Source organism: Archocentrus centrarchus, chromosome 18 (assembly GCF_007364275.1).
Source record: "Archocentrus centrarchus isolate MPI-CPG fArcCen1 chromosome 18, fArcCen1, whole genome shotgun sequence".
In the NCBI taxonomy this organism is placed as follows: domain Eukaryota; kingdom Metazoa; phylum Chordata; class Actinopteri; order Cichliformes; family Cichlidae; genus Archocentrus; species Archocentrus centrarchus.
The window spans coordinates 9,451,832-9,479,649 of NC_044363.1; the positions used below are offsets into that span (position 1 = coordinate 9,451,832).

Consider the following 27,818-nt stretch of genomic DNA (forward strand, 5'->3'; position numbering starts at 1 on the left):
TTCAGGGTCGCGGGGAGGCTGGACCCTATCCCAGCTGGCAAAGGGCAAGAGGCAGGGTACACCCTGCACAGGTCGCCAGGCTGTTGCAGGGCCAACACAGAGAGACAGACAACCATTCACACTCTCATTCACACCTATGGGCAATTTAGAGCGACCAATTAACCTAACCCCAGTAAGTGCATGTCTTTGGACTGTGGGAGTAAACCGGAGTACCCGGAGGAAAATTAGTCCATGAAATTAGTCTTCAGCCATTTAAAAGTTTCCATCAGTGTCCACATCTCATGTCCTGAGTATCCCGAGAATGAATCAGTAAGTAAAATACTTCTTGAACTAATGAAAATGAGGCTCTTTATGCAAAATCACCACATGAATTTGTGTAGTCGACATGTTGTTGCACATCTTTCTGGACAAGAAAGATGTGCAAATGTTATGGTTCTACCAGATGTACTGCTAATTTACAGGAAATCATGAACAAGAAGTAATTTTACCTTGGTTATAAAATTTACAGTGACTACATCTGTGAGCTATTAAGGAAAGACAACTAACAGGCTTGTTTCAATAAACATATTTATTTAGTAGTTTTGGCATTTAAAACAAATACATATAATCTAGACCCACAAACCCAACACAGCATTTAATGCAGCCAGAAATGATGAATCCATTTAAATACACCACATTAAAAAAAAGATTCCTTAGTATTTATAGTTCACCCATTAGCCCATCAAAAACAAAAGAGCTTAAAAAGATGCTGCCTAATTCATTTCAGGGTTCACAACAATTAAACAGAAAAAAGCATTAGATCAGGGAATTCAACTCCAGGCCTCGTGGTCTGGTGTCCTGCAGGTTTTAGATGTGTCCCTGATCCAACACACCTGAATCAAATGGCTGAATTACCTCCTCAGTATGCAGTCAAGTTCTCCAGAGTCCTGCTAAAGACTTCTGTATTTGACTCAGGTGTGTTGAAGCAGAGACACATCTAAAACCTGCAGGACAGGGGCCCTCGAGGCCTGGATTTGAGGATCCATGCATTAGATCACGACTGAAAGCATCACTGCTCCACCTAGTGGTGAAATGTTTAACAAGCAACAAAATTAGGCTGCTGATCTCAGTGGTCAAGTTCAGTGATCCAGTTATCAGGTGTAATGACCAGGACAGCTGTAGTTGCCTAGGTCAGGGTGGTATGACCATAAATTTGTATCACAGTATTCTTTAAGATCATAGTTTCACAATATGTCACATCATTGATATTATTTCAGCCAAAAGAAGGACATATATATGTTTAGAGTTCACATTCCTTTGATTTTATCAGAAAAATAACCACAGAGACAAAACAATAATGTTTTCTATGTTAACAAAAATGTCACTTGTTGTGTACTTATTCTTACAAATCCAACAGGGGGCTCCAGTTTGAGAACCTCATTCAATGATTAAACAAGCTTAAACAGTAGTAGTAGTTCTCTTTAAAGACAGTAAAGTGTTTTCTAAAAACATTCTAAAAATGAACACTGATCCCTTTTTAAAATGTTTAAAATCAATCACAGACTTGTGCACAGGCCTGGTTTAAGGCTTGATGTGGGTGCACATGTTTTGTGAATGAGGCCCAATTTTTTTAAAGCCTGTGTCAGAGTAACAATAACATTAATGTGTGTCTTTTATTTACTGATTTTTTTGCCAGCAATAATGTAGAAGCAATCCTGATCAACACATGGTGTTACCCATGTCTTGGTGTGTGCAAACAGGCTGACTTTTGTTCAAGTTTCCAAAAGTGTTCAGTGGGACTGTTAAAAAATAATGTAAATCTTCATTTTTACTTTGGGGTGATGTGTGCAGAATGTTTGGCTGTAGCTGCAGATGTACACAAATCCTATTTTATATTCTTTCTAGTTTAATCTTACACTTCCATTGTAGCTCAGTCTCCTTCAAATACATGTTTAATCACTGCCAAAATAAAGCATCACAGATGATGTTTATGGTTGTAACTTTCAAAAATCTGTGTGAAGTAAAACCTTTTTAAATGCAGGCTGAAAGATTAGATGGAGATTGGAGACACGGCAGGATTGTGCTTTGCAATCATCACACTACAAAGCACTGACGTCGCTGTCGCACATTCTTATGTGGCACGTTCGTCAATTATGCTCTTTGCACTTCCAGTCGTACTGCCTCAGGGTTCTCCCGTTGTCCATTTTGGTTCCTCGGTCTGCCTCGTCCTTCATTACTAAAACAGTAAACAGTATTATTCTCTTTCTTAAGTACACTGTGCAATGTATGGCTCAGTTTTGATGTTTAAACAATACTGTGTCAGTTTTACTTTTATGGCATGCTTTACCAAACTCTTGTGGGATCCATGTTAAAAGGAAACAACAACATGAAACCAAGATGTTTCTACCTTCTTTCTTTCTTCTTCTTGCCCAGCATTTGTATAAAGACTATGTATAGTCAAGACCCTAGAAGGAGCAAATATTTATTTTCACAGCTGCAGTGTCTGTTCTCAAGCACTGGATACCGACCAAAACAGTGGATTCAAAGTTTTGTGGTGCATTATGTAATCAAAAAAGTAACAGTGCCACTGGATTTCTTGGATCGAAGAGGGATGCAAAGCACCCTACAGTATTAATTCCACTCATATTGTGATTTTCTAAAACAAACAGCAACAAAAATGAACAAAAATGAGCTTAAGAAACCATGCTAGGTTGAATCTATTACACATTGTAAAATCTCAATTCCTAATTTAATTATCCACGATAAGACAAAAGAGAATGGATAGGATAAATTTAAGGTACCTGTGCTAATACATGTGGTAACAACAAACAAAGGGACAGCAGAACATAAACATAAGGGGGGGCCCAAGCAGCGTACCTATAAGTGTAGAAGAAATATTGAAGTGAGTCCAGGCCTTACAGTGTAAGCTTTAACTGTTTAAAAGGTCACATTATGTAAAACTTACATTTTCTGTAAAACCATTACATCATTTTACATCTGTTTCTTTTATTAAATGATTCCACCTGATATATTCTCTGTCTGTCTGTTAAAACAATGGCTCTATGTGGCAAATATATTGCAGACTCACAAAACCAAAATAATTCTCTTTGCTTGGGTACAAACATTGCCGTGCTGTCACACATGTATGTACTTGTACTTTGGACAAACAGGCTGCAGCAACATTGGGACAAACAGAAATAAAAAACTGTTAAGGTCTCATTCAGGAGGTTTTTGCTTTGGTTGTGACATACGAGATGCACATGAAATCTTATCTGTATTGCAACAGTATTCAACATCTGCACACATTGGGGTGACTGTAGCTCAGGAGATAGGGAGGGTCACCTACTAACTGGAAGGGTTTTGGTTTAATCTCTGGCTGCAGTCTGCATGTTGAGTATTTTTTGGGTAAAATGCTGAAGTCTTGGTGTGAATGAGGCATGTGTATAAAGCTTTGAGTGCTCAAATACAGTAGAAAAGCATAAAATTAGAGTCAGTCTGTTTATTTAATGTTTAAGCTTTTCCACTGGCATCTAATGCCAGTTGGTCCTCACAGACCTTTAAGAAATCTATCAACTCTATATTTACACATTTCTTCAGGATTTTTCAAGAAAAGCAAACATGTTATTCACAGAGGTTGTTTAATTTTCTTTTTTAAATGCAGTTACTGTTCATAAAACGTGCCTGCTTGAAACAACAGAGATCTCTCTGCTGGTTTGATTTTAAAATGTTGAAATTACATTTTCAGAAACTGTTGAAACGTTTCAACAGTTCACCTGTCCACTCCTTTCTCTTTGAGTGAGGTGTAAAACTGTATCTGTGTCTCTCTCTTTCCCTCACAGCAGTAATTCAACTGGATACAAGTGGATAGTTTTGCCTTAACCTCAGTCAGACTCTGAAAAATATCAACTGTTAGTTTTGGCACAACAAACCACTTTGGGTTTAACAAAATTTCATTGTTTCAGTTCAAATACAGCACGTGACAAATCCCTGCACATGAAAAAGTAAGCCAGTATATAAAAGTGTGATGTCACACACATGCACCAAACAGTGACCCATTGGGACTGAGGGTTTCTGGGTTTTGCCATTAACCCAGTGTACCCCATGAGTCATGATACTGCCGAGGGACACCTTTGCACACCTGTCAGACAGCAACAGCTTTGACAGAATGAAGCAATTAATATCCAAATAAAGAGAACAGGCTGCAAATGATCTTTTTCATCTGTAACAACTGAAACTTTACTCACATTTAGTTTTACATTCTGTTGAGTTTCCAGGTGCTTTATTATTCATTTGCAAATCTGTTGGATTTGAACACAAAAAGGCATAAAACAGACAACAGATCAGAGATTATTTGAAAAAGGAAACTGCACATTCATTTCACTATCATTTAAGTTTAGATACAATTAAGCTGGACAGATTCACAAGATAATACCATGGTGCACAGCATTACACTGTAAAATACACAAAAAATGTTTTTAAAAGATCTTTAAGAAGATTTTTAAGAAAAAGGGTTTTAATAAAAAACAACTTTGTTTTTCAGTGAATGCTTTGCATTGTCATACAGTTCCATGATCTTACCTTTACCTGCACTTGTTACAACTGCAGGAGAAAATGAAAAACACAGAAATCGAGTTATACACACATTACAACACCTGACAAAGCCTCACTAACAATGTCCACTTTGAGCTGTAACCCTGAGGGTGGGGTGGAAGACCGTCTCCTAATAAAGTTACAAAGAGCTTCTCAGAACTAAAACAATAAAGAAAAAAATGAAACAATAAAAAAATGGGAAAAAACTAAAGCAATTAACTTAATTATTAATTAATCAAATGTACAATTTTATTTAATAAAAAAAATATTAATAGTGACAGTCATTCTCTCTTTTCTTTCTTATTAAGAGAAAAGCTGTGAACTACAATGACTCCCCTTGTTTCCTTTTGAATAAAATTCACTACCTAAACCAATAAAGGGCGCATTTTTCCTGTAACCTCTATAAGCAAGGTTGGGCACCATTATTTTTATTAGGTCTGCTTTGTGTAACACACAATATTGTGCACAATATTGTGCACAATATTGTGTGTTGCTGTCATCTCGCAGCAAATACAGTTGAAACATCACAGCTGGTATGAAAAAGGCAGATTGTTGAAGCCTCATATTTTAAGAAATCAACATTTTGTTATAATTTTATTAGAAAGGGCTTTTAGATTCAAAGTTCATACCAAGAGTCACGTTGATGCATAATCGCTTGGCATTTGAAATACAGCAGCAGAAATTCCCGTTGTCCGACTGATTCACATTATGGAGGTTGAGCGAAGCCGTTCCTTTGTCCAGTTCTTCAAGGAGGGCAGTTTCGTATATTCTGTGTGTGTAGTTAGGATGTATCATATTTACTGTATATTCCTTTATCATGGTAATCTGTTCCGTGCCTTTCAACCACTCAAAGAAGTCATTATTCTTATGGAACTTGAAAGTTGGGATACATAGCAGAGTAATGTTATCACCAACTTTTGCTTCGAATGATGTGTTCTGATTAAAATCTTTCGGAGAAACAGGACAATCACCACTTTTGAGTGTCCCTGTAAAAAGCAAACAAAAAAACAGCAACAATAAAACATTAACAAATAGCAGGTATACAGCGCAGTGACAGCTTTCAAAAAGCCTCCTCCTGTTTCATGAGCTTATAGATGTAATTACGGATGTAGTTATGCACACACAGATCTGACGCACACGTGCATGTAGTATACGATTGCATACTACATGCAATCAATTTTATTACAATACCTGCATGGTGTCAGATCCAGACGACATTGTGTAAACTGAGCCGGACAGTCTAAACACCACACTTCTCTTTTCCTAAACTCTTAATAATTCCCCTATTTGTCTAATAAGTCTTCAAGTTTTTCATCAAGGCCGTTTTCACTTTCACTTTTGTGAACTAAAAGTAGGCATAAAATGATACCAATGAATTGATATAGTATGCATCCCCAGTTTAATATATAAATAAACTTACCGTGTATCATCAATGCCATCATCACGAGCACTAAAAGCACTCTCCGAACTATTAGCTGGATTCTCATTTTTGGGGGGAGGGGGGGGGGGGGTGCCTGGCCTGCGTCACATATAAATACACCTTATATCCACAAAGATAGCTCCATAATTTCCTCACACTTAAAAAATTCCACGAAACAGACCTTTCATCTCTCCAAAGACGTAAAAAAGCTACCGTTTTAGTGTTTTACTTCACCAGTCGATCGATCGGCCCGTGACGGTACAGGAGCTACTTCCTCTTGTTAATGCGAATGACAAATCAGGAAGTGGGGATCTTCAGTTTGTATTATTATCATATTTTCATGCCTTTATTTTATGCGCCAATAAATAAACAAGTTAAAGAAAGAAAGAATTTAGTGTAATAAGAGTAATATCGGCGTAGGAGATGTAGATGTAAATGTATTAAAAACAGTCACTGAATTACAGTATGTAAGATTTTATATCTGATATTAACTTGATATGAAGAGTAATTTTTAAGTATCGTGGGATTTTGGACATTATATCTGAAAGATAGTCACATTACAAAGCTCCAGAAATTCTATTTTTTTTTTTTGTTTTGTTTCGTTATGTTTTGTTTTGTTTTTGTTTTCTTGTTGTTTTTTTAGTTGATTTTTTTCAATTTTATTTTGAGGTTTTGTTTTGAATTCAGTTTAGATTTCATGCTGGCAATCTAAAGTGAACCTCTTCAAACTTTGGTTTGAAAGTTTTTAGGTTCAGTTAGATTTTATTAGTTTCAGTGAATAACTGTTATTGAAAAGCGAGAGCTGAACGACGGAGGTAAGGCAGTGACTGACGATGTCAGTCAGAACATCTGCTAATGCACGTTTCCTGTTTCAGAACAGCTGATCAGAGTTAGTTCAGTCAAGTCTGAATATGTTCAGCTTGAGGTAAGACCGCGCGTGATGCCAATAAAAAAAACCATCATCAATAGAGTGCCGATTTGACGATTTGACGGGGAAAAAAAGAAAAAAAAACGTGCGTCGTCTTCCACCCCGCTTGAAACAGATGTGCTGTTGTGTGTGTATGGCGGGTACGAACACATTTTCATAAGAAAAAAAAAAAAGCAATACAACTGCAGCTGCAAAAGAGAGAGAATTGGCGTGAGAGAGAATCACAGGATGTGTAAATGCATTAGAGTAAATGGAGTAGCAAATTGATCATGATAGTGAACCACTGTTACGGACACATTTATAATCCACATGTCTGTAGGTGCAATACCATGGACATAAAGAGGCCCTGGCAGCAGCTGAAAATGAAATATAAAAACATAGTCCAAAGTGGTGAGGCCCAGGAGGTGGAAAGCTTCGACTGGCATAATATCTTGCAAAAAAGAATAAAATTTGAATCCCATTTAGCTAACAGAAAGAAGGCAGAGGTGCACAAAACGGGTGGAGGACCACCTCCACCACCTCTGACTGAGGCAGAACACTGGACGCCCAGCTGCTGAAGGCATTCCTGGGGGGACTTCTTCTGAGCCAGTTACCCCCCCCCCAGGGCACAAGTGGCTAGATAAAATGTACTGTCCATCTATCTGTAGAGATACAGAGACATGGATAAATGTGTGTATGCAATCCTTATTCATTCAACAGTTGCTGATGGTGTGATCTGCCTTGCTGAGCCTTCCACATTGCAGTGAGAGTGGGCCACTGAATGCTTCTGAGAGTCTTATAGGGAAAGTGTGCTAAAAAGGATTTGTTAAGTTGTATATATCTAAAAAGAAAAAAAAATCATTCTGCTACTTTTGCATGTTATATTTTTATTTTATATTTTGAAATTGAATGAATGGCTTGGTATGAGCTTGCAGGCCTCAGGCCTAGGCAGATAAGGAAGTGATTCAACCCTCCTGAATCAGGTGTGCAAGTTTCTTTGTCCAGCCATCATGGCAGGATGTAGCAGCAGAGAGGAGAGCTGTTTCAGTGTTCTAGGAGACCCAGAGATGCCACTTGTTTGATTTTCACTGCTGAACTCTGGTAAATATGATTTAAAGTGTGGCATGTTTAGTTTCATTTATACAATTTCCTTTGAATGAATAATTGCTCAACTTGAATTGACTGTGTTGAAAGCTGTTTGGGCTTGTTAAGTAACTGACAGACATGCTTGCTTTAATGTGAAACTTTTGAATAAATAGATTTGATTTAGTTCTGAAAACTTTAAAAACTGTAAGGATAAAATCACAAACATTCATGGGTAAAAACTGTATAAATATTAATTAGAAGTATGTGTTTGATACTGATGATGACATTGCTTTTTGGTTTATCAGGAGGTACTTTAATGTGAATTTGTGTTTCCCTTCTATAGGTTTTCAACCTACCTCATTAACTTCCTTTAAATTTTGAAATGCATGTTTGGAACAAATAAAGAAAATATAATCGAGTCAGTTGGCCAGCGTCTTCTGTGAAATCCAAGCTTGTTCGAGTTACGGCTGATACAGAAATGGGCAAATTTGTTAAAGAATTTGACAGCTGAAAATCAGTCTCACAGCGAGGGATAAGAAGATAAAAGGCTTTAGTCATCTGAAGGAGCTGTAGACGCTGAGGTGAAGCTGTCCAGTCCAACATGGCTGAAGATGCGGTGGGCAAAACCATAAAACAGCTCAAAAGAGCAGCTTCACCAGACAAGCCAATTTCCTGAATAAAGATGCAAGCACCACGGTTGAAGCGGAGCTAAAAGCAGGATATAAGAAGCTCCATGATTATTTCAAGAAGGTTATCGAAACCAATGACGACTACAGGCTGGGATTACTGGCTGAGACCAAAAAGGATGAGGATGGAGATGCGGTCCTTGGAGAGGCCCTAGAGGGCGACATTCAGAGGACTGTAGATGATGTTGAGTCAAGGCTGTCCAACAGAACCTGTGGTCAAAGTATGGTCGGTATGAACTCACTGTTGCAATCCTGGAAGCAAAAAAAAGCTGTGATGTGGCAAGTCACCTACCTGTGGAAGGTAGACATCTTGAGGCCTATGAGGTGCACCTAACTTTCCTTAAGCAGAGGATGTAGGACGCCCGTGCAGTTATGTCATCCTGGGAGTGGTGGATCCCTGGTGAGGAGCGAGGGGACCAGGATGGAAGAATTAAAAATCTAAGAGAAATCAGCAGCAAACTTGAGCTTAGAAAAGCTGAATTTGTCTTGGCACAGCAGATTACAGAGGACACACGGGCTGCAGAAGTGACTGGTGGAAGGGATGGAGCATCATTAACACTGGCAGCACCTATTGTGAGGATTAAACCAACAGCCTTATCCATCGTCAGTGGAAACAAAAGAGAATATTATAGATGGAGGAAAGACTGGGAGAGTCTGCAAAGACAAGGAGAGCCATCTACATCAGCTGAAATCAGAAAAATCCAACTCCTCAATAGCCTTGATGACAAAATATTGAAGGACCTCAGATTGTCCACCTACAGCACAGCTGCAGAGATCTTCAGGGTTTTGGAGAACAGGTATGGGAATAAATCAACCATCACAACTGAGATTTTAGAAGAACTGGAAAAATTACCTCCTGTGAAGGGCAACCAGCCAAGAAAAGTTATAGATCTGATACAATCTGTAGAGAAAGCTCTGGCTGACCTCACAGACCTGGGAAACTCTGGTGCAATAAAGAATCCACTGGTGATCAAAGCAATTGACAGCAAGTTACCTGACTTTGTAAAGAGAGATTGGTTAATCTTCATGTGGATCCAGGTAATGATGCAACATCAGATAACCACTTTGATGTCTTGTTGAAGTTCCTGAAAAACCAGGAGGAGATTCTTGAGAGGCTCAAGCAGCTCCAAGTGGTTGAGAAGACAGAAAGACCAGAGCATCATCCTGGGAAGAAATGTGAGAAAAAATGTGCCTCTACAAAGACCACTAAAAAAGTGCTGGAGGATGTGTGTAGTGGATGTGGTGATGGAAAACATGCTGATAAGATCTTCTGCAAATAATTTAAGGAATTAAAGCTCCATGAGAACAGAGCTGCATTAAAAAAGCTGGGAGCTTGTAGTTGTTGCCTTGGACACCATGATCATGAGGGGTTTTGCAGAGACACCGTCTTATGCAAAAATCAAGACTGCAAGAAAGATGGCACTTCCAATCATCATTACTTTCTCTGCCCAAAAGGTGACAGCAGGAGGGAAAGTCAAGAGGAGTTTTGGGAAAAGTATCAGAGGTCTGAGCTTTCTCCAGAGATGGCAGAGAGATGCAAAACAGCTTTCACAAACAAAACAGCAAGAATGACAAACACCAGTAAAAACCAAACTGAACTATTAAAGGAAAACACTCTATGAGCTTCCTGTAATTATTATGCTGTTGGAGGTCACTGCTAATGCAGGTCAGAGGATTGGCACTTTGATTGACTTTGCATCTGACACGAATTACATCACACACAAGGCTGCTGACAGACTGAAGCTACGCAGTGAGAAGGTGACCTCAGTTGTGCATGGTGTGGGTGTGATGTCCCTGAAAGTTAACACTGAAAGATACCGCCTCAAGGTCAGGATTAAGACAGCTGATGGCAAACCTGTAGCTCATGAACTTATATGCCATTGTCAGGTAAACAGGTTTTTTGTAAAGGAAGACACCTGAAACACTTTAAATAAAAAAGTAAAGCATTTAATATATTAAAGGATCAGAAAAAATACACATGCATGTGGGGACTCAGAAGAGACAGCCTGTGTGTGTGCTCTCTCTCTCTGAGCCCGTGTTCCTGTCTAACCAAAACATTTTTATACTTCTGTTATCTAAGCATAAACAATCTCTGGGCGCTATGAGTTGACCTTCGTCATTCAGTCTTGTTTCTGGCTGGTTTTTCATGACTCAGATTCCTCTCAGTCATAGACACATCTTCTTCCTGATGTTCTAATTTAATCAATACAGTGAAATCTTGTCCAGATTAATGACAGAACATGGTGACGTTGGTGATGTTTTAATTGTACGTTCGGTGGCCGGTCCTCAAGATAAGATGCACTGAAAGAGAGAAGTTAGTCTACTACTTTCTGATCTGGTGCTCTCTGTCTAATGTATTATTTAATTGCTTATTATTTGGTCGATCCACTGTTAATTATTTAATTTACTGGAGTTTTACCTTTAAACATTTGTCCTTTATTCACTGAGTAAAAAATAATCCCTAACACCATGATCTGGATGAAATTGCCAAAGTGCACAGAGTCATTGAAGAGTCATTGAAGAGGCTGTAAAAGTTTTTCCAGAAGGTCCAACTGGAGGAACTGAAGAGGCCAGAAGAGGTTGAATTCCTCATCAGCCACAGAGAAGGAAGACTTACTCCCCAAAGAGAGAGAGTGGTTAGTGACCTCGTTTTATGGCATCAAATGGCTGAATTATCTCCTCAGTATGCAGTAGATCACGACTGAAAGCATCACTGCTCCACCTAGTGGTGAAATGTTTAACAAGCAACAAAATTAGGCTGCTGATCTCAGTGGTCAAGTTCAGTGATCCAGTTATCAGGTGTAATGACCAGGACAGCTGTAGTTGCCTAGGTCAGGTGGTATGACCATAAATTTGTATCACAGTATTCTTTAAGATCATAGTTTCACAATATGTCACATCATTGATATTATTTCAGCCAAAAGAAGGACATATATATGTTTAGAGTTCACATTCCTTTGATTTTATCAGAAAAATAACCACAGAGACAAAACAATAATGTTTTTCTATGTTAACAAAAATGTCACTTGTTGTGTACTTATTCTTACAAATCCAACAGGGGGCTCCAGTTTGAGAACCTCATTCAATGATTAAACAAGCTTAAACAGTAGTAGTAGTTCTCTTTAAAGACAGTAAAGTGTTTTCTAAAAACATTCTAAAAATGAACACTGATCCCTTTTAAAATGTTTAAAATCAATCACAGACTTGTGCACAGGCCTGGTTTAAGGCTTGATGTGGGTGCACATGTTTTGTGAATGAGGCCCAATTTTTTTAAAGCCTGTGTCAGAGTAACAATAACATTAATGTGTGTCTTTTATTTACTGATTTTTTTGCCAGCAATAATGTAGAAGCAATCCTGATCAACACATGGTGTTACCCATGTCTTGGTGTGTGCAAACAGGCTGACTTTTGTTCAAGTTTCCAAAAGTGTTCACAGTGGGACTGTTAAAAAATAATGTAAATCTTCATTTTTACTTTGGGGTGATGTGTGCAGAATGTTTGGCTGTAGCTGCAGATGTACACAAATCCTATTTTATATTCTTTCTAGTTTAATCTTACACTTCCATTGTAGCTCAGTCTCCTTCAAATACATGTTTAATCACTGCCAAAATAAAGCATCACAGATGATGTTTATGGTTGTAACTTTCAAAAATCTGTGTGAAGTAAAACCTTTTTAAATGCAGGCTGAGAAGATTAGATGGAAATGGGAGAAACGCTAGGATTGTGCTTTGCAATCATCACACTACAAAGCACTGACGTCGCTGTCGCACATTTCTTATGTTGGCACGTTCGTCATTATCTCTTTGCACTTCCAGTCGTACTGCCTCAGGGTTCTCCTGTTGTCCATTTTGGTTCCTCGGTCTGCCTCGTCCTTCTTTACTAAAAACAGTAAACAGGTATTATTCTCTTTTCTTTAAGTACACTGTGCAATGTGTGGCTCAGTTTTGATGTTTAAAACAATACTGTGTCAGTTTTACTTTTATGGCATGCTTTACCAAACTCTTGTGGGATCCATGTTAAAAGGAACAAACACATGACAAATGTTTCTACCTTCTTTCTTTCTTCTTCTTCCAGCATTTGTATAACTTGTATATGCCAAACCCTGAAAAGAGCAAATATTTATTTTCACCAGCTGCAGTGTCTGTTCCTCAAGAACACTACCACCACCAGTGGATTCAATTTTGAGGTGCATTTATGTAATCAAAAGTAAAGTGCCACTGGATTTCTTGGATCAAGAGGGATTCAAAGCACCCTACAGTATTAATTCCACTCATATTGGATTTTCTGATGCAAACAAACAACAACAACAAAACTAGCTTTAAACAACTTTCTAGGTTCAACCTTCTAAAATTCTCTATATCCTAATTTATATATAGCATGTTTAATGTTAAGACTTTTGGAAGTAGAAATACCTAATAATCCAAAGACCAACAGGACCAGTAATGGAAGAACAACACATACTGGCATCAACGAATCCGGCCCTGTAAGTGTAGCAGAAATATTGAAGTGAGTCCAGGCCCTACAGTGTAAGCTCTAACTTTATCGAAAGGCTTTGCCTTTCCCAGGCCACAGCTGTAAATAAGAATATGTTCTTAATCTGTCTGCCTGGTTAAATAATGGTTTAAATTAAATTAAAATAAATTAACTGTTTAAAAGGTAACATTATGCAAACTGTTAGATGCAGGAATCCTTCGTCCCGCTCCCCCCAGGTTTGTTTTGATAAAAGACGGTAAAGGTCAGACTTTCAGTTTCGTTATTAAATTTATTAAAACACACTCAGAATACAAAAATAGTAATAATAATAATGCAGATTCATAATGATTTCACAAGCATGCTTGGAGACCACATTAAGCTTTCCTTACCTCTCTAAGCATCTCTCTCTCTCTCAGCCTGCAATGTGGTCTGTCTGTGTCCGTCTCCCCCTCAGCTCTTGTACCCCTAAGTTGCCTTACCATATAAGGCCTTCTTTTCTATCTGTCCCTGCTTTCCATCAAGCCGCACCCTAACTGTCACTAACCTATGCAGCTCTGATTCTACCTTATACTTCATAATATGATTATAATTCTTAAGCAATTCCCTCTGTTCACAGGACAACATACATTTTCTATAATAAGCATACAATAAAACAAATATCAAAACAGTCCTTATAATAATTTCACCTCTCAATTCCCCCTTTTGAGCTCTTCTAGAGCTCACAATCAGTTGTGGCTGCTCCTGCAGGCTCCCACTCCAGCTCCTCTGAATCCACTCCGAGCAACGGCATCTGATATGCCGGAGGTGGACCCTTAACCCCTCCTTCAATAGTTCTGGTAATACACTGAACACAGAGGAACCGGATGCAGGGCACGTAACAGCATCCACAAGTGACCAAAATTCCTGCAAAAGTAGCCAATGACATCAACAGAGAGATAATGAAACCCTTCCATTGCCCAAATACCCTATTGAACCATTCATCCACCAGATTCTCTAACCCCGAATGATCATGTATGGTTATAGACAGTGTCCTAAGACCATCCAGGGCCCTAGTTACCGAGCCACCCGGAGCCGTATTATTTGGTATGAACGTGCAACACATGTCACCGAACATATCGCACACTCAGTGGCGCAAAAAGGGGGTATGCACTATATGAAATGCATAGGGGCGCCACACAAGAGGGGGGCGCCAAAACGATGTGGGAAAATATTTCTCTAGTTGCATTTTCTGTATTTAACAGCTGTGCATATGACATGATCAATAACAGAGGCGCTGCGCTGATTAGGCGCCCCTGCGCTCCTTCACCTCCCCTCCTCCTGTCCCATTTAAAGAGAGTCGGTAAGTTATGTCATAGAAGTCTTGTATTTTATAAGTCCATGAATAACTGATCTGCACAAATGAACACAGTAAACGTTGAGAGGATGCGGATGGTGCGTTTTGTTTGTTTGTTTGTGTGTGTGTGTGTGTGTGTGTGTGTGTGTGTGTGTGTGTGTGTGTGTGTGTGTGTGTGTGTGTGTGTGTGTGTGTAGTGTTCTAGCTAGCGGTTAATCGCAAGGCGCCGCGCCAGGCTGAGACGCTTCGCTTTCGGAGCTCTGCTATCTCTACATTTAGCAAACAGGAGCCCACCCCGCGGACTCCGCACCGGCTAGATCGCTGCTTTTATCGCTGCTTGCGCCTGTATTATTTCACTGCAAGTTACAATCTACCACAGCGCAGGGAAAGTTCACAATGTGCACGTTTGGTGTCCCTAAGGTCATGCGCACTTGATTTCGCGGCTGCAGAAATCGAAATGACAACCAGCATGAATGAGAAGTAAGAAGAAAAACGAAGATCAAATGGAAATTTCAGGAATGAATTAACACGAGTGGATCATCGATGACAAGTTTTTTCCACGCCTCCACTGTCTGTGTGGTTTTACTGGCTGTGCAGAGAATGTCAGCTGTTTTTTCCTTACATCAGCTGTAGCCACCAGAACGATCACTATAACCACAATCTGGTGGTTTGGTTTGTGCGATTTTTTTGGTGCCTGACCCCCCCTTCAGTATCAAGTGTCTCCGTCAGAATATTTTTATGCTTTAATCCCTGGTAAAGCCTGGTATCACTGAATGTATTCAAATCCATGATCAGTTCCATTACAACCAGGCTCCAGGAGTGCAAATGTTTTTAATATGAGAGCAAATGTTTGATTAATCTTGCAGACTCTTTTAACTAATTTTGAAAATTCAATTATTTGTATTTTTTTTTCTTTGTGTATATTTGTGTTGAAACTTTATGAAGAAGTAGAAAAGAGAGAGAAAAATAGGGAGAAAATAGAACAAAGAAACAGGAAAGAGTGCAAGTAGGTAAGCCAAATAGTTCATCACTTATAAAACATAAGATATTGTCAATATTTGCAATTATAAACTGTGTGGGAAAAAATAAAAGAAGCATGGTCACACAAACCAACCATTTTGTGTTATTACGTGGGTGTTTGTGTTTGTGTTTGTGTCATGAAATGTATTTACTAATGAGGGGAGAATGCCACAGCTCCACCTATCAGAAGCTAGAGGTGGGCAAAGAAAGCCCCAGGAAGCCCAGGCCACCAGCAGCCCATCGAGACATGCAAAGACCCGAGGCCACTCATTCCAAGGAGAACCGCACACCCACCCCAGCAGACGGGAGAGAGAGGGCCCAGACAGAGCCTCCCCCCAGCCAAGGAGCACGGGCCCCAGAGAACCCGAGGCGATGAGAAGCCACCACCCCCCCCCAGCGGCCAGCCCCCCGTACAGGCCAGAGGCCGGGCTCCGGAACCCCCGGCACCCAAGGACCGCCCGACCACCCACGCCGGAGAAGCCACCGCAGCCCCGCGCTGCGAACCCCAGCGGAGCAGGTCAACTCCCACGCCAGAATATCTGGTCCCACCCAGGAACCCCGAGGTACCCACACCCCAGGGGGGCAGGAAGGGAGGAAGCAACCAGCAGGGAGCGGCCAGGAGGCAAGGCACAGGCCCAAACCCAGGTCCAGCCATACATACAAACACACGCACACCCGCAAGCACACCCATGTACACATTTATGTACAAATACACATACATGCACATACACACTGACCCACATACATATAAACATATATACACCGTACGCACATATTCACTCATTCACCCATACTCACGAAAACTGACAAATACACAAAGACACACATTCATCCATAGCTACCTACCCTCTGAAGATGGGGCGAGTGGAAACCATCCCAGGGCCAACAGCGACCCCAAGACGCTGCCAGCCCGGGCCTCAAGGAACCACCCGACCCCCACCCCGGGCGAGGCGTAAGAAATCGGGGTGTGAGATGACCCATCCACCCCTCCTCCTCCCCAACTTGTAAGTGTATGTGTTTATGTTTGTGAATGAATGTGGTGTATAGGGTGCAGTTAAAATTGAGGGGACAGTTGTGCCACAAGCACCAACTACTGGTTGTCAGTGCTTGCCCACACTGCCCCCCCCAAAACCCTCCATGTCTAAAGTGTGTGTGTGTGTGTGTGTGTGTGTGTGTGGGGGGGGGGGGGGGGGGGGGGGGGGGGGGGGGGGGGGCATATAACCAGGAAGCCAAAAGGCAACCTGGAGGAAGAGAGCCAGCTGTCCACTGGCTCAATAGGCACCCCGACCTCCCACACCCCAGCACAGGGCAGGGGAAGGTGAGCCCGGGGCAGTGGCGACAGCATCCCGGAGCACTGCAACACCCAAGACTGGTGCCATCGCACCCATCGCAGAGGGCGGGCCGCTCACACTAGACGCCCATTCATTCGACAACAGACACAAACGAATGACAGGACATACTGGCCTGAGTTGGAAATACTGTTCCCTGCCCCTCCCCAACCACCCCACCGCGGCCCCCACCTCCCACCCCACCCCCCCCGCAATGCAGGCACCCCAGGGCCCCAAAAGCGCAGACCGGACACCCTGACGCAGGCCAGATCAACACACCCCGCCCGGAGGTGCGCCCGGGACAGCAGAGACCCTCCCAGCGCCACGGGGGACCCACTGGGATAGTCAGTAATTCATTGACGACATCTTGAATTCAAGCCTCCATTCAACTCAATGGTAAATCTGATTTGATTTTAACTAGTTAGAATGTAATTAGAGATATCTCAAATATTTATTTTGTCTAGTCAAAATAGTTCAGTGGATGAGAAATGGTAGTTGGGCATATCTTGGCTTTATTCACGAATGCGTGTTCAGACCTAACTGTGTGTTTTGTGCTGTGGTGGTTTAATCTGATGGGTTTACTTGTTGTTCTTGTGTTGACAGCATTTTGTTGTTTTTACACTGTGGTGAGGTTGCATGGATAGACTAGTGGACCTTACTTTCACGCTTCATTTATGGTCTTGAGGTACTGCCACACCATTTTGTGGTATAAGAGTGTAATGAAATATTTAGGGCACTTCTTGTAGCACTGGGCCAAATTGTTGACCACTTGTATTCAATATTATTCCATTGACGCTCAGCAATTCTGTATGCTGAATAATTATTATTTATATATTGCAAACAACTTATTTAATACTCTGTAATTAGGTGAATTTGTATAGTTATGCAAAAATATAATATTGGATGAAAACAGTCCAACATTTCTAAAATCAGGTTAAACACCCTAAATCACATATTTCCTAACAAGCCCTCTAGATTGGATACAGCATGCACTGACACTCCCACCCTCCTCAGTGTCATGGACATGACATATTTTTACAATGTGTATCACACTGAAATACATTGTTGATCAGTGGGGGCTGAAAAAGCAATGCATCCCCCCCAAAATAATGTTCAACTTCAACCTTCCAGCATTAATAATAGTTAAGCTCAGAGGACAGTTGAGTGGTATGAGCTGTACCCCAAATGAAATTTTGTTGAGGGCCCCTTCAAGGCTTGGGCCAGCCCTGCCAGAGTTCATGCAGTTTCCATGATAAATGCCTGTCTTTAATGCAGTGGTGGCTGGGGGCCTCAAGATCACAAACATCTAGCACTGATTTTTAGCCTTCTTCCTTGCACACAGAGATTTCTTCAGATTCTCTATGATAATATGTACTGCATGTGATGAGATACTCAAAGTCTTTGCAGTTTTGATGTTGACAATCAATATTCTGAAACTGTTCAACAATCTGTACATTTTTTTTTTGTGCAAATTTGTGAACCTAAGCCAATCTTTGCTTCTAACAAACTGATAAGTTTATATTATTTACTGACCTGTTGCCACTTAACCTGATTGTTTGTAAAATGTTTCTCTAGCTGTTCTATTTTCATTTGGTTGTTGTGAGTGTGTGTGTGTGTGTGCGTGTGTGTTTCCAGTACCACTTACTTATAAATCCTTAATGCAGTTTTCTGCATTAAAGCCATAGCACTAACTGATGCTACAGCCTTTCAGGATACCTGTGTTTCTAAATGAGTCCTAAATGAGTTGCTTTGTGGTGTTTTGTTGAGCATGTCTGCACTGCAACAGTTTCATTTCCGGTGTGAGCTCAGGATGTGGGTAGAGGTCTTTCTGAAATTAATTCAGAGGAACAAAGACACCATCATTCAAGGATGGAGATCACATCGGCCTACCTAGTGATGTGTAAGGATTATTTATTTTTCTTTTAAATGCATTGTGGTGTTGTTTGGTATTGTGTAACCTACTTTATTTTAGTTGTTAAAGGTACTTTTAATGAGGTTGTGATGTGCAGAACAGTGACGGTGACGTTCATTCACCAGCTGAATACTATGACTTAAAAAGTGTACTGTCAGCACAGAAATCCATATTCGATTTCACCTGCTGATCTTTTTGTAAAAACCCTTTGTACATTAAAAAATATTTTTCTGAAGTGTAAACACAGTCGTGCAAAAAAAATTGTAATTGTTGTTAGTGTAGTTTGTTTGGTGTGGGGTTTTTCTGTCTTTTTTTTTTTTTTTTTTTTTTTTTGGTGGGCATATATACAACAGTGGGAAAATGGCGCCCTTTGAGACACCGTCCCTGTTGAGGCATAGCGTGCGGGTTCAGTCCACCCCATCAGTTTCAGTGGAGGCGGTTTTCCTGGCCGTTAGGGATGTTGTGGGACACGCTAACCTGTCCCGTGCCTACAGAATGAAACAAGATGTATTGTGTTTTTAAAAGAGGAGCGATACGTATAATAATAGAGTGTTTACCTGAATTGGAATGTCTGTGTCTTTGTTACAAAATGTACTTTTGCGGAAAGCCACAACAACGCCCCCATAAGGGGCTCGACACACGGGGAGCGACGTCGCTCGCTCTCCATTCATTTCCTATGGAGCTTGTGCGATGAGGCGACAATCGCTTGCCCTCCTCCAGCTAAGCGACCGGCGACATTCGTGCATGTGAAATTTCGAGCTCGTACACGTAGACGTGCACACGCGACCAGGCGACGCGACACAACAAAGTTGAAAAATGTTCTACTTTTGTCGCTGTCGCGTGGCACTAAACCAATCAGCGAGGGTTTCATTGACTGACCAATGAGCGGAGAGTATGCTACACACTGCAGTCTGCAACCACTTTGAGCACGAAGGAAAGCATCGTTTTATCTGTGTTTGACTTTCCTATGTTATATGACACTTCACACAGTGATTATCGACTTACACACAAAAGGCAGCCGTATGGGAACGTGTTGGCACAAGACCAACATTAAACAGACGGATAGAGAGGACTTTTGTGCTAATATAGGATGAACCCAAGGTTGTCTTTTTCTTTTGTAGAGGAGACTTAACAGCAAGATTTCTGCCAGTTCCAATAAAATCTTCGGACTCATCTTTATTGCCGTGTCTGACACGGACTGCTTTGAAAATGTCTAACCAATCACATTTCTTGGAGATGAGTGACACGAGAGCGCGATTCGCAATGCTGCCGTCGCTATCGCCTCCCGTGTGTTCGGTTTCACCCCAGTGGTGATGCGGCCCATTTGTCGCTGTCGTTTGTCGCTCCCCGTGTGTCGAGCCCATAAGTCAGAGGCAGATAGAGAAAGACGTCCTCCGACGTCTCCGTGTTTTGTGTCCATACAGCGCTCATACAGCATCCCTTCGTACGCTTCGGTGACATCGCCCTGAATGGGACGTCACTCAAGTATATTATTTTTGGCAGTATATAGTGTTTATTCACTGACGCAAAAAGGAAGCCTACAAAAAAAAAAAAAAAAAAAAAAAAAAAAAAAGAACGCTTTACCGAAATGCATCTGTGCAGGTTACAATGGAACGTGCCCCCCCCCCCTCCCCCCCCCAATTTTGGAGACAGGTGCATTTGTCCCACCCAAAAAGTAAAATTCTTGAATTTGAAATCTTTACCTCGCGTGCTTTTATTTTGAAGGCGCGAAATATATGTTACTGCACTCCCTCCGCCCCCCTCTGAACAGCTCTGAGTGTTTGGGAAGCGGAGACAGCGGCATGAGTCAGAAAATCTTTGAATGAGGTAAAACCCGTAAAACGGTCTGTCGGGAATGCTGTCATGAATATGGCTTATTTATGACGTCTTGAAACACACAGCTTGTCTATTAAATGTGAGAGGTATCACTTTAATTAATTTCTCTTGGTTATTATTATTTTTATTTGCTAATTTTTATTTATTAGATTTCGTTTTTGTTGGTTTCAAACTGAATAGGCATATTTTAATAGCTGTTTCTTACTTAAGGCTGATATTACAAAGTGAATAATTTGTTCATTACATTATCTGTGAGGCTTCTTTCATGTCAGAACATTCTTTAATTAAAGAGCCAGTTCTGTTGCCAGTCAACCTATAAATGAATTTTTGACCAGTATTAAATGTTTTCGAACAATAAAACATATCTAATGTTGCACTTGTGTGTGCTCCTAAATTATTTTTGTGCTACTGAAATTTAGCTTGCTAGTACCAGTGCGGCCACCTGAAAAAGTGAGCGTACAGCTCTGGAATGACATGGTCATTATGCTTGATAATAATTGTCTTGATAATTGTTTGGTGGTTTGCGCACGTCTTATGATTATAAAACATATACATGTGTAAATTATAAATGCAATAATATAGGTGTACACAACACTATTTTTCCAAGAAACATTTAAAAAAGATTACATTTTTTTGAATTTATTTATTTGGTAGGGACAATGAAGATTAGTAAGTAATCTGTAAATGCGCCAGAATTAGCCAAAAGGCTATTTTTCATCTGTTGTCCATGGACAAATCGCAGTTTGTCTTGCTAAAAACAAACAAAGGTTATACAATCAAGGTTAAATTGAAGAAACTACACAAATTTGGTAATAAAGAAAAAAGAAAATACATGCAATGCAAATAATACAATACAATAAATACATAAGGAAACTACATGCAATTTTCATAAAAAGTATAAGTAATTAAAACTAAATTAATTGTTTATATTGATGCCACAGGTGGTCCCATGATTGGATTAGGAGAAGGTGTTTGTTATACAGAATGTTGACAGATGAGATATGTTATGAACCAATTCTTTAGTTGTTTTTTAAACTGATTATAAGTGGCAGATGTTCTGATTGTCTGAGGAACAGAGTTCCACTCCCGCGCAGCTGTAACCGAAAATGCACTCTGACCAAAAGTACTGTGTTGTTCCTTATATTTATAAACTGAGTGAGTGGTGGAGATGACAGACCTTTAACAATTTTGTATAGAAGAGAATTAAATAACATTCTCCAAGAAGAAGAAAGTAAAAGATCAAATTGCATTTTTTTTATTGCTTTGCTCAGAGTATCTGTCAGATTTCCGATACCCCCCCCTGCCCTTGGTCACAGGTCATGGATCTTCCAACAGGATCGTGACCCAATTCTGAAGTGGCCTTTATGAGCCCTGATCTAAATACTATTGAATATCTGTGGAAGAAGATGAAGCATGCAATCTGGAGAAAGCATTCTTCAAACCTGAGACAGCTGCAGCAGTTTGCCCACAAGGACTGGGCTAAAATACCTGCTGACAGGTGCAGAAGTCTCTTTGAGGGTTACAGAAATAGCTTGGTTGCAGTGATTGCTTCACAAAGTTGTGCAATAAAAAATATTAAGTTATGGATACCATCATTTTTTCCAGGCCAGTTTATACTTTTTATTTAATTTGATTTTGTAATAATTCAATTAATAGTAATAATTAATAATTCAAAAGCAATGTTTGGTTTTCATTAATTAATTTTCAGTATTTTTTTTAAATTTATTATTACTTGTGTCAGTTTCAAGTTATTTCAGTGACCTTTGTGGGTTTTTCTTTCTTTAATGGAGGGGTACCAACAGTTTTTTCCATGTCTGTATATATTGATGCAGTGGTGATTTATTTATTGTTTTATCCCACATTGCAGTTTCACAGTGCAATACAGTTCAAAATAATGATTTTTTTTTTCTCATTTTGTTTTTTGAGCAGCAGCTGTGCTGACCATTCGGCCTGACAGAACTCAGTTCTTTCGATACGAGGCCTTCACCCTGTCCTGTGCAGTACCAGGACACTTCACTGGTTGGAGGGTGAAGAGAAACACCTCCACTGGCTCATTTGTTCCATGTCAGAATAACTGGGGTCGCCCAAATGGGTCCCTCTGCATGAATCGCAAGGTCTTCTCATCAGACAGTGGACAGTATTGGTGTGAGTCTGAGAGGGAGTGCAGCAATGTCCTCAACATCACAGTGGACAGTAAGTAAATGTTTGTTATACAATGAATTTATTGGTGTACATTTCTCTATACTCAGAATTCTAGACCAAGTAAGTGAGGAGGAAGTGCAAGAAGTGAAAGTATGAGGTTTTGACAAATCTAAAATTAAAAATAAGTTGTATTTGTTATTATTCATCATCTCTGCCTGTATACAATCAATATTTGATTTCTTAAAATGTTTTGGCTTCTATTTTGCCTTACTTATACAAATGTTCAAAATTAAATTATGGCGGGAAGGTAAAAAAAAAAAAAAAAAAATAATAACAGACTGTTTTGATATCCAGCAATCACAAAGTAAAGAAATATATCAAAAACTTTAAATTTACTTTTTTGTTATTTTTCAAAAAATATTTTAAGAAAATAGGAAAATAAGTACAGATAACCTTGCATTTATACATTTCATTTTAACAAAATAAAAAGAAAGACCATTATATATTTATGTAGTTGGTGTTCCAATGAGTCCCAGGTTTGAACCCTTACCAGTATGGGCCCTCGCTGCATGTCCTTCCTCTGTGTCTAGTTCATGCCCCTCTTTACTTTCACAAAACAAGCCAGCATATTATATTAAGATTCAAATAAAAATCCTGCCTTCATCCCTTTAGGGATGTGTCTTAGCCAGATATCATAGCAACCTGTGATACAAGACTGTCACCATGTGATACAGGAATGTTGAGATACTGGACACACTGCATGGTGCTTGAGTAAAAAAAATAAAGGTAAAGGACAGCTTATGTTCTTGTGCTTATGGATGTCTTACTATTTTATCAACATCCATAGTTTGCTTTCTTGTGTTGCAGCTGGGGTTGTGATCCTGGAGAGCCCTGCACTTTCTGTGACTGTGGGAGACAAAGTGATTCTTCGGTGTTCCTACAGGGAGATATGGGCCCAGTCTTCTTCATCAGATTTTAATGCTACTTTCTATCAAAATGGTACTTTTATTGGAACTCTCCCTCAAGGACAGATGATCATTGAAAAAGTGTCCAAGTCCTCTGAAGGCTTCTATAAGTGTCAACACCCCACAAAAGGAGAGTCACCACAATCCTGGCTGAGTGTGAAAGGTGATGAAGGTGAATATCAGCTACATGAAACTCTTTTGAGTTGACTTTTAGACTCATGTCAATAGGAAGTAAACATATTTCTGTCTGGAAAAGCCAAAGGCAGAAATCTAATCTTCCTGCTTTAGTAACTTAATGGTTCTGCTCTATTTTTCTTTTCTCTTTCCCACCACTCACTACCCCTGCCTAAGTCTGGTTCTGGAGGTTCCTTCCTGTTAAAAGGGAGTCCCAGACCCACACACTAGCTGCAGTAATACTCATGTTTATCTGATTTTGTTGGAATTGAAATCCAAAGGGTACTAAATACTAGTGAAAAATGAGACTGAAGCCAAAAGAGAAAATGTTGTGATTCCATCTTGCCACATCTTGGTACCCCAAATCTCTCACCAGGTCATATCTCTGTTACTAATAGCATGTACATTACTGGTATATTTAGCTTAGCACTGTGGAGAATCACATTAGATAATAGCGGTTGAGAAATTGCTTTGGTGATATGCAATAAGTCACAATAAGCTAGTTAGTCATTTGTTCAAGGTGCGTATGCAATTTAGCAATATGGAGCTGCCAGTGCCTGGTTATAGCATGCTGTTCTGTTTTTGTCACATTTTCATGTGTCTGGTTTCCTTAACCAAGTAGTTTATAGTGCCTAAAGCTAAGACAGAACAAATCAATGACTGGAAAAAATATGCAGAAATCAATTGGACATGTGTCTTCTGGTTAACAAACATGTATATTATGCTGCAACCACCCCTCCAGTCTCTTAATATGGACTTTGTTGGGCAACTTGTGGACAATGATGAAATGCAAGAAGCATTTGATAGAAATTAATTACTTGACAGCTCCCCATTCTTTATTTTTCAAACAAAACTAGAACTTTGGATTTGGTTGACAGATTTATTATCTCTAATTTAGACAAATATTTAGCAAATGACAAACAGTAAAGATAGAAATCCCATGTCTAAGAACCAAATAAAGCACTTCTATTTAATTTTATTTGCATAGTCTAAACTAAAAAAAATAATAATAAAAAATAAATAAAAATTCACCCACAGAAAGCTTTTCAGAGTTCTGTGTTCAAATAAATCAGCTGCTTCCTCTGTACATTCAGTGGCTTCACCACAGGAAGAAGTAGGCCAGGTGAAGGGCAGTTTTATTTTTAGAGTCACACTTCAGCTGTGAATAATAAAGCTTACTTTATTTGAGCTCTGCCTTACCTCCTGATTTTTGTGTGTGTGTGTGTGTGTGAATACAGTTAGTGAACTATTCATATGTCATTGCTTAAAATATATATTTTCTTCATTTACTTTTTGATGTTGCATTTGGTCCAAAACAGAACAGTTGACAACAACACCTTTTCTCTTAACAGCTAAAGCTCCCCCTGTCCCTACACCTCCTCTGATGTCTCTGCCCAGTCTGGTGTGCACGATTTTGCTGTTCATCCTCTACACCGGTATACTCATGTTGTGTGTACACACCTACAGAAAGTGGGCTCGAGGTAAGAGCACCTTAAAAAATCCTGATTATAATAGAATATACAAAATTTTTACAATGGTTAAAAATACCATGCTATAGCAGCTAAAGATCAACAATATGAATGTCAAAAATCAGCCATATAACTATTTTTGTCTATAATCTCTGTCAGGGACCAAACTGCCAAGAACTAAATGGCACAGGTGTGTTTTCAAAGCAGGTTTTATTACACCCCCCAAAATGACAAAGTACTATAAATACAAACTCAGGAAAGTAAACTATTCTAAGAAATCAGTGGGCCATTAAAAGAGGTCAACTAAACAAAACTTTACACCAAAAATATGCTTAACAAAATAACAGCACTGACCCTGATGACAGCTCAACCTGTACTAATGGAGTAAACCACTTTAAATGCCACAGGGGGAGCCAGAGTGTAACTATTTGTGAAAAGCCCAAAAAAGACTCCCACCCCCACCCCCACCCCAATGTGGTCACAATAGATGGCTAAGTCCATTTGACTGGCCTCACACTTAAACCAGCTTCACCCTTCGCCTCCTCTTTTGCTCAAACAAGAAAGAACTGGAGCAGCAACTCAAGAAAAACAGAAAAAAGAATTACAGGAACTTATAAGTCACTGAAACCAGTGTTAATCAACTCTGCACCATTATTTAAAATCTTACATGGCAATATAGCACAATGGATTAACTGCATTTGACTTTACTACACAATTTCAGTAACTATAAGCTAATAAGACTGGAGTATAAAACCCTACTATATTGAACTGATGCAAATATAAATAAATATTACCAGAGTCTTTCAGTTGTGTGGTTGCAGACAACCATCACAATCCCACTTCCCAAAAAAAGTTGGGGCTCTGTGTAAAATGTAAATAAAAACAAAATGCAATGATTTGCAAATCTTTTAAAACCATAATTCACAATAGAAGATGGAAAACATATCAAATTTATAATAACTCACATTGTGTCGTGGCCCCATGGTTATGGCTCATGAAGTGAATCCAGGTACGTTTTCATAGTCATGTTATTCCAGCAACATTCATGTTATCTTCACAAAATATCACAGCAAAGATTCTATCTGCTGTTGAGTAATTTCAGTAACAGAAAAACTGACAGTCACTTGGTTTGTTGTTTGGTTAATTAAATGACGTCAGAGCTGGTTTTCATGGGAAGAACATCAAAGCTAAAGCTTCATTATGAACTGCCTGCCTGCAGCCTTCTTTACATAAAGCTTCTGTTCTTCCTGCAGCTCGAGCGGATGCTAAAAGGACAGCTCCTGATCATCTTTAACTGGAGTGTCTGAAGAAGAAGAGCAACAAAAATGATCAACATATCATTGAAATTGAACCATATTCAGATCTTTGATCTTTTATCTTTATAAACTGTTCGCAGCTATGGTGTTGTTTGCTTAATTGGAGATTTCCTGACCAATCTGCTTTTTGCACTGATCTAAAAAATGTCTTTCTTACATTTGATGAATTTTATGTCTCAATAATAAAAATTATGCCAATGTTAAATTTTGATGTTAAGCTTCATATTAAAATTGCAATTTTTTATTCTAATGTAGCATTTTTTATCTGTACTATTGTCAAACGTAAATAAAAAAAAAGTAATGTACTGCATTAGTTATTTGCTAACACTAGAGGACCCCCACCCCCCATTGGCATTTAAATACCTCGGTCTCTCCAGTACATGAGCGTACAAATTTAAATGTGCTTCCACAGCACAAAAATGTTTACATCTTCTTTGTTTTATGTAAAATGAGATTAGTCAGAAGGGAGATGTCTTTCCCGGCCACTGTATTTAAATACAGTGGCCCGGAATGTGGTGGCTTCCACAAACCTGCTCCTAAGTATTTTTAGTGAATTATTTAGATGTGATTACTCACTATGTATATCTGAGTTTATTTATTTGTTTATTTATTTTTTTGTGATGATTCAGTCTGTTTATAATACTTTATTTTAGATATAAGACATTTTGGGTCAACTGGAAAGAAAGGCAGATATTAAATATTCTTATAGAAATATTAAACTGAAGACAAGGGTCAGATTTTAAGGGGATATCCTTTCTGGTATCACCTTGCCAATGGTGTTACAAGTATCAAGGGTAGTGGCCACCTGAGCATTGCCATCTTGCTGTCCTGTGAAGTACACTTCCGGGTTTCCATTCATGTGTTTTCCAGAGCTGTTACAGATAAGGGTCATGTTTATGTTGCTGCTGCTGATCAATCTGAAGCTGATTAACAGCCCTGTGAGTCTTTGTGCGTCTTATTGTAGGAGTGTTTATGACTTTGAAAAAAAAAAAGATTCATATAATTTTTTCATGTCCCCTGAGGATGAAATGGTATCAGTTACTTAGTAAATTTAATTGAGTTCAAACTTATTTATGTAGCACAGCAACAGTCACCTCAAGCCACTTTATTAATGTAAGGTGAAGACTCTACAATAGTCTGGAGAAACATCAACAATCAAATGACCCCCTATGAGGAAGCACT

The 27,818-nt window shown here is 39.4% G+C and overlaps 1 protein-coding gene across 1 annotated transcript; it reads left to right on the forward strand.

Moving 5' to 3' along the window:
• The first annotated feature begins 18,680 nt into the window (after positions 1 to 18,680).
• Positions 18,681 to 26,825, forward strand: LOC115797127 (uncharacterized). The gene is made up of 5 exons (XM_030753607.1): positions 18,681 to 18,722; positions 22,500 to 22,763; positions 23,580 to 23,849; positions 25,204 to 25,332; positions 26,574 to 26,825. The coding sequence occupies exons 1-5, from the start codon at positions 18,692 to 18,694 to the stop codon at positions 26,612 to 26,614; spliced, it is 735 nt and encodes a 244-aa protein (XP_030609467.1). The 5' UTR covers positions 18,681 to 18,691; the 3' UTR covers positions 26,615 to 26,825.
• The last annotated feature ends 993 nt before the right edge of the window (positions 26,826 to 27,818 follow it).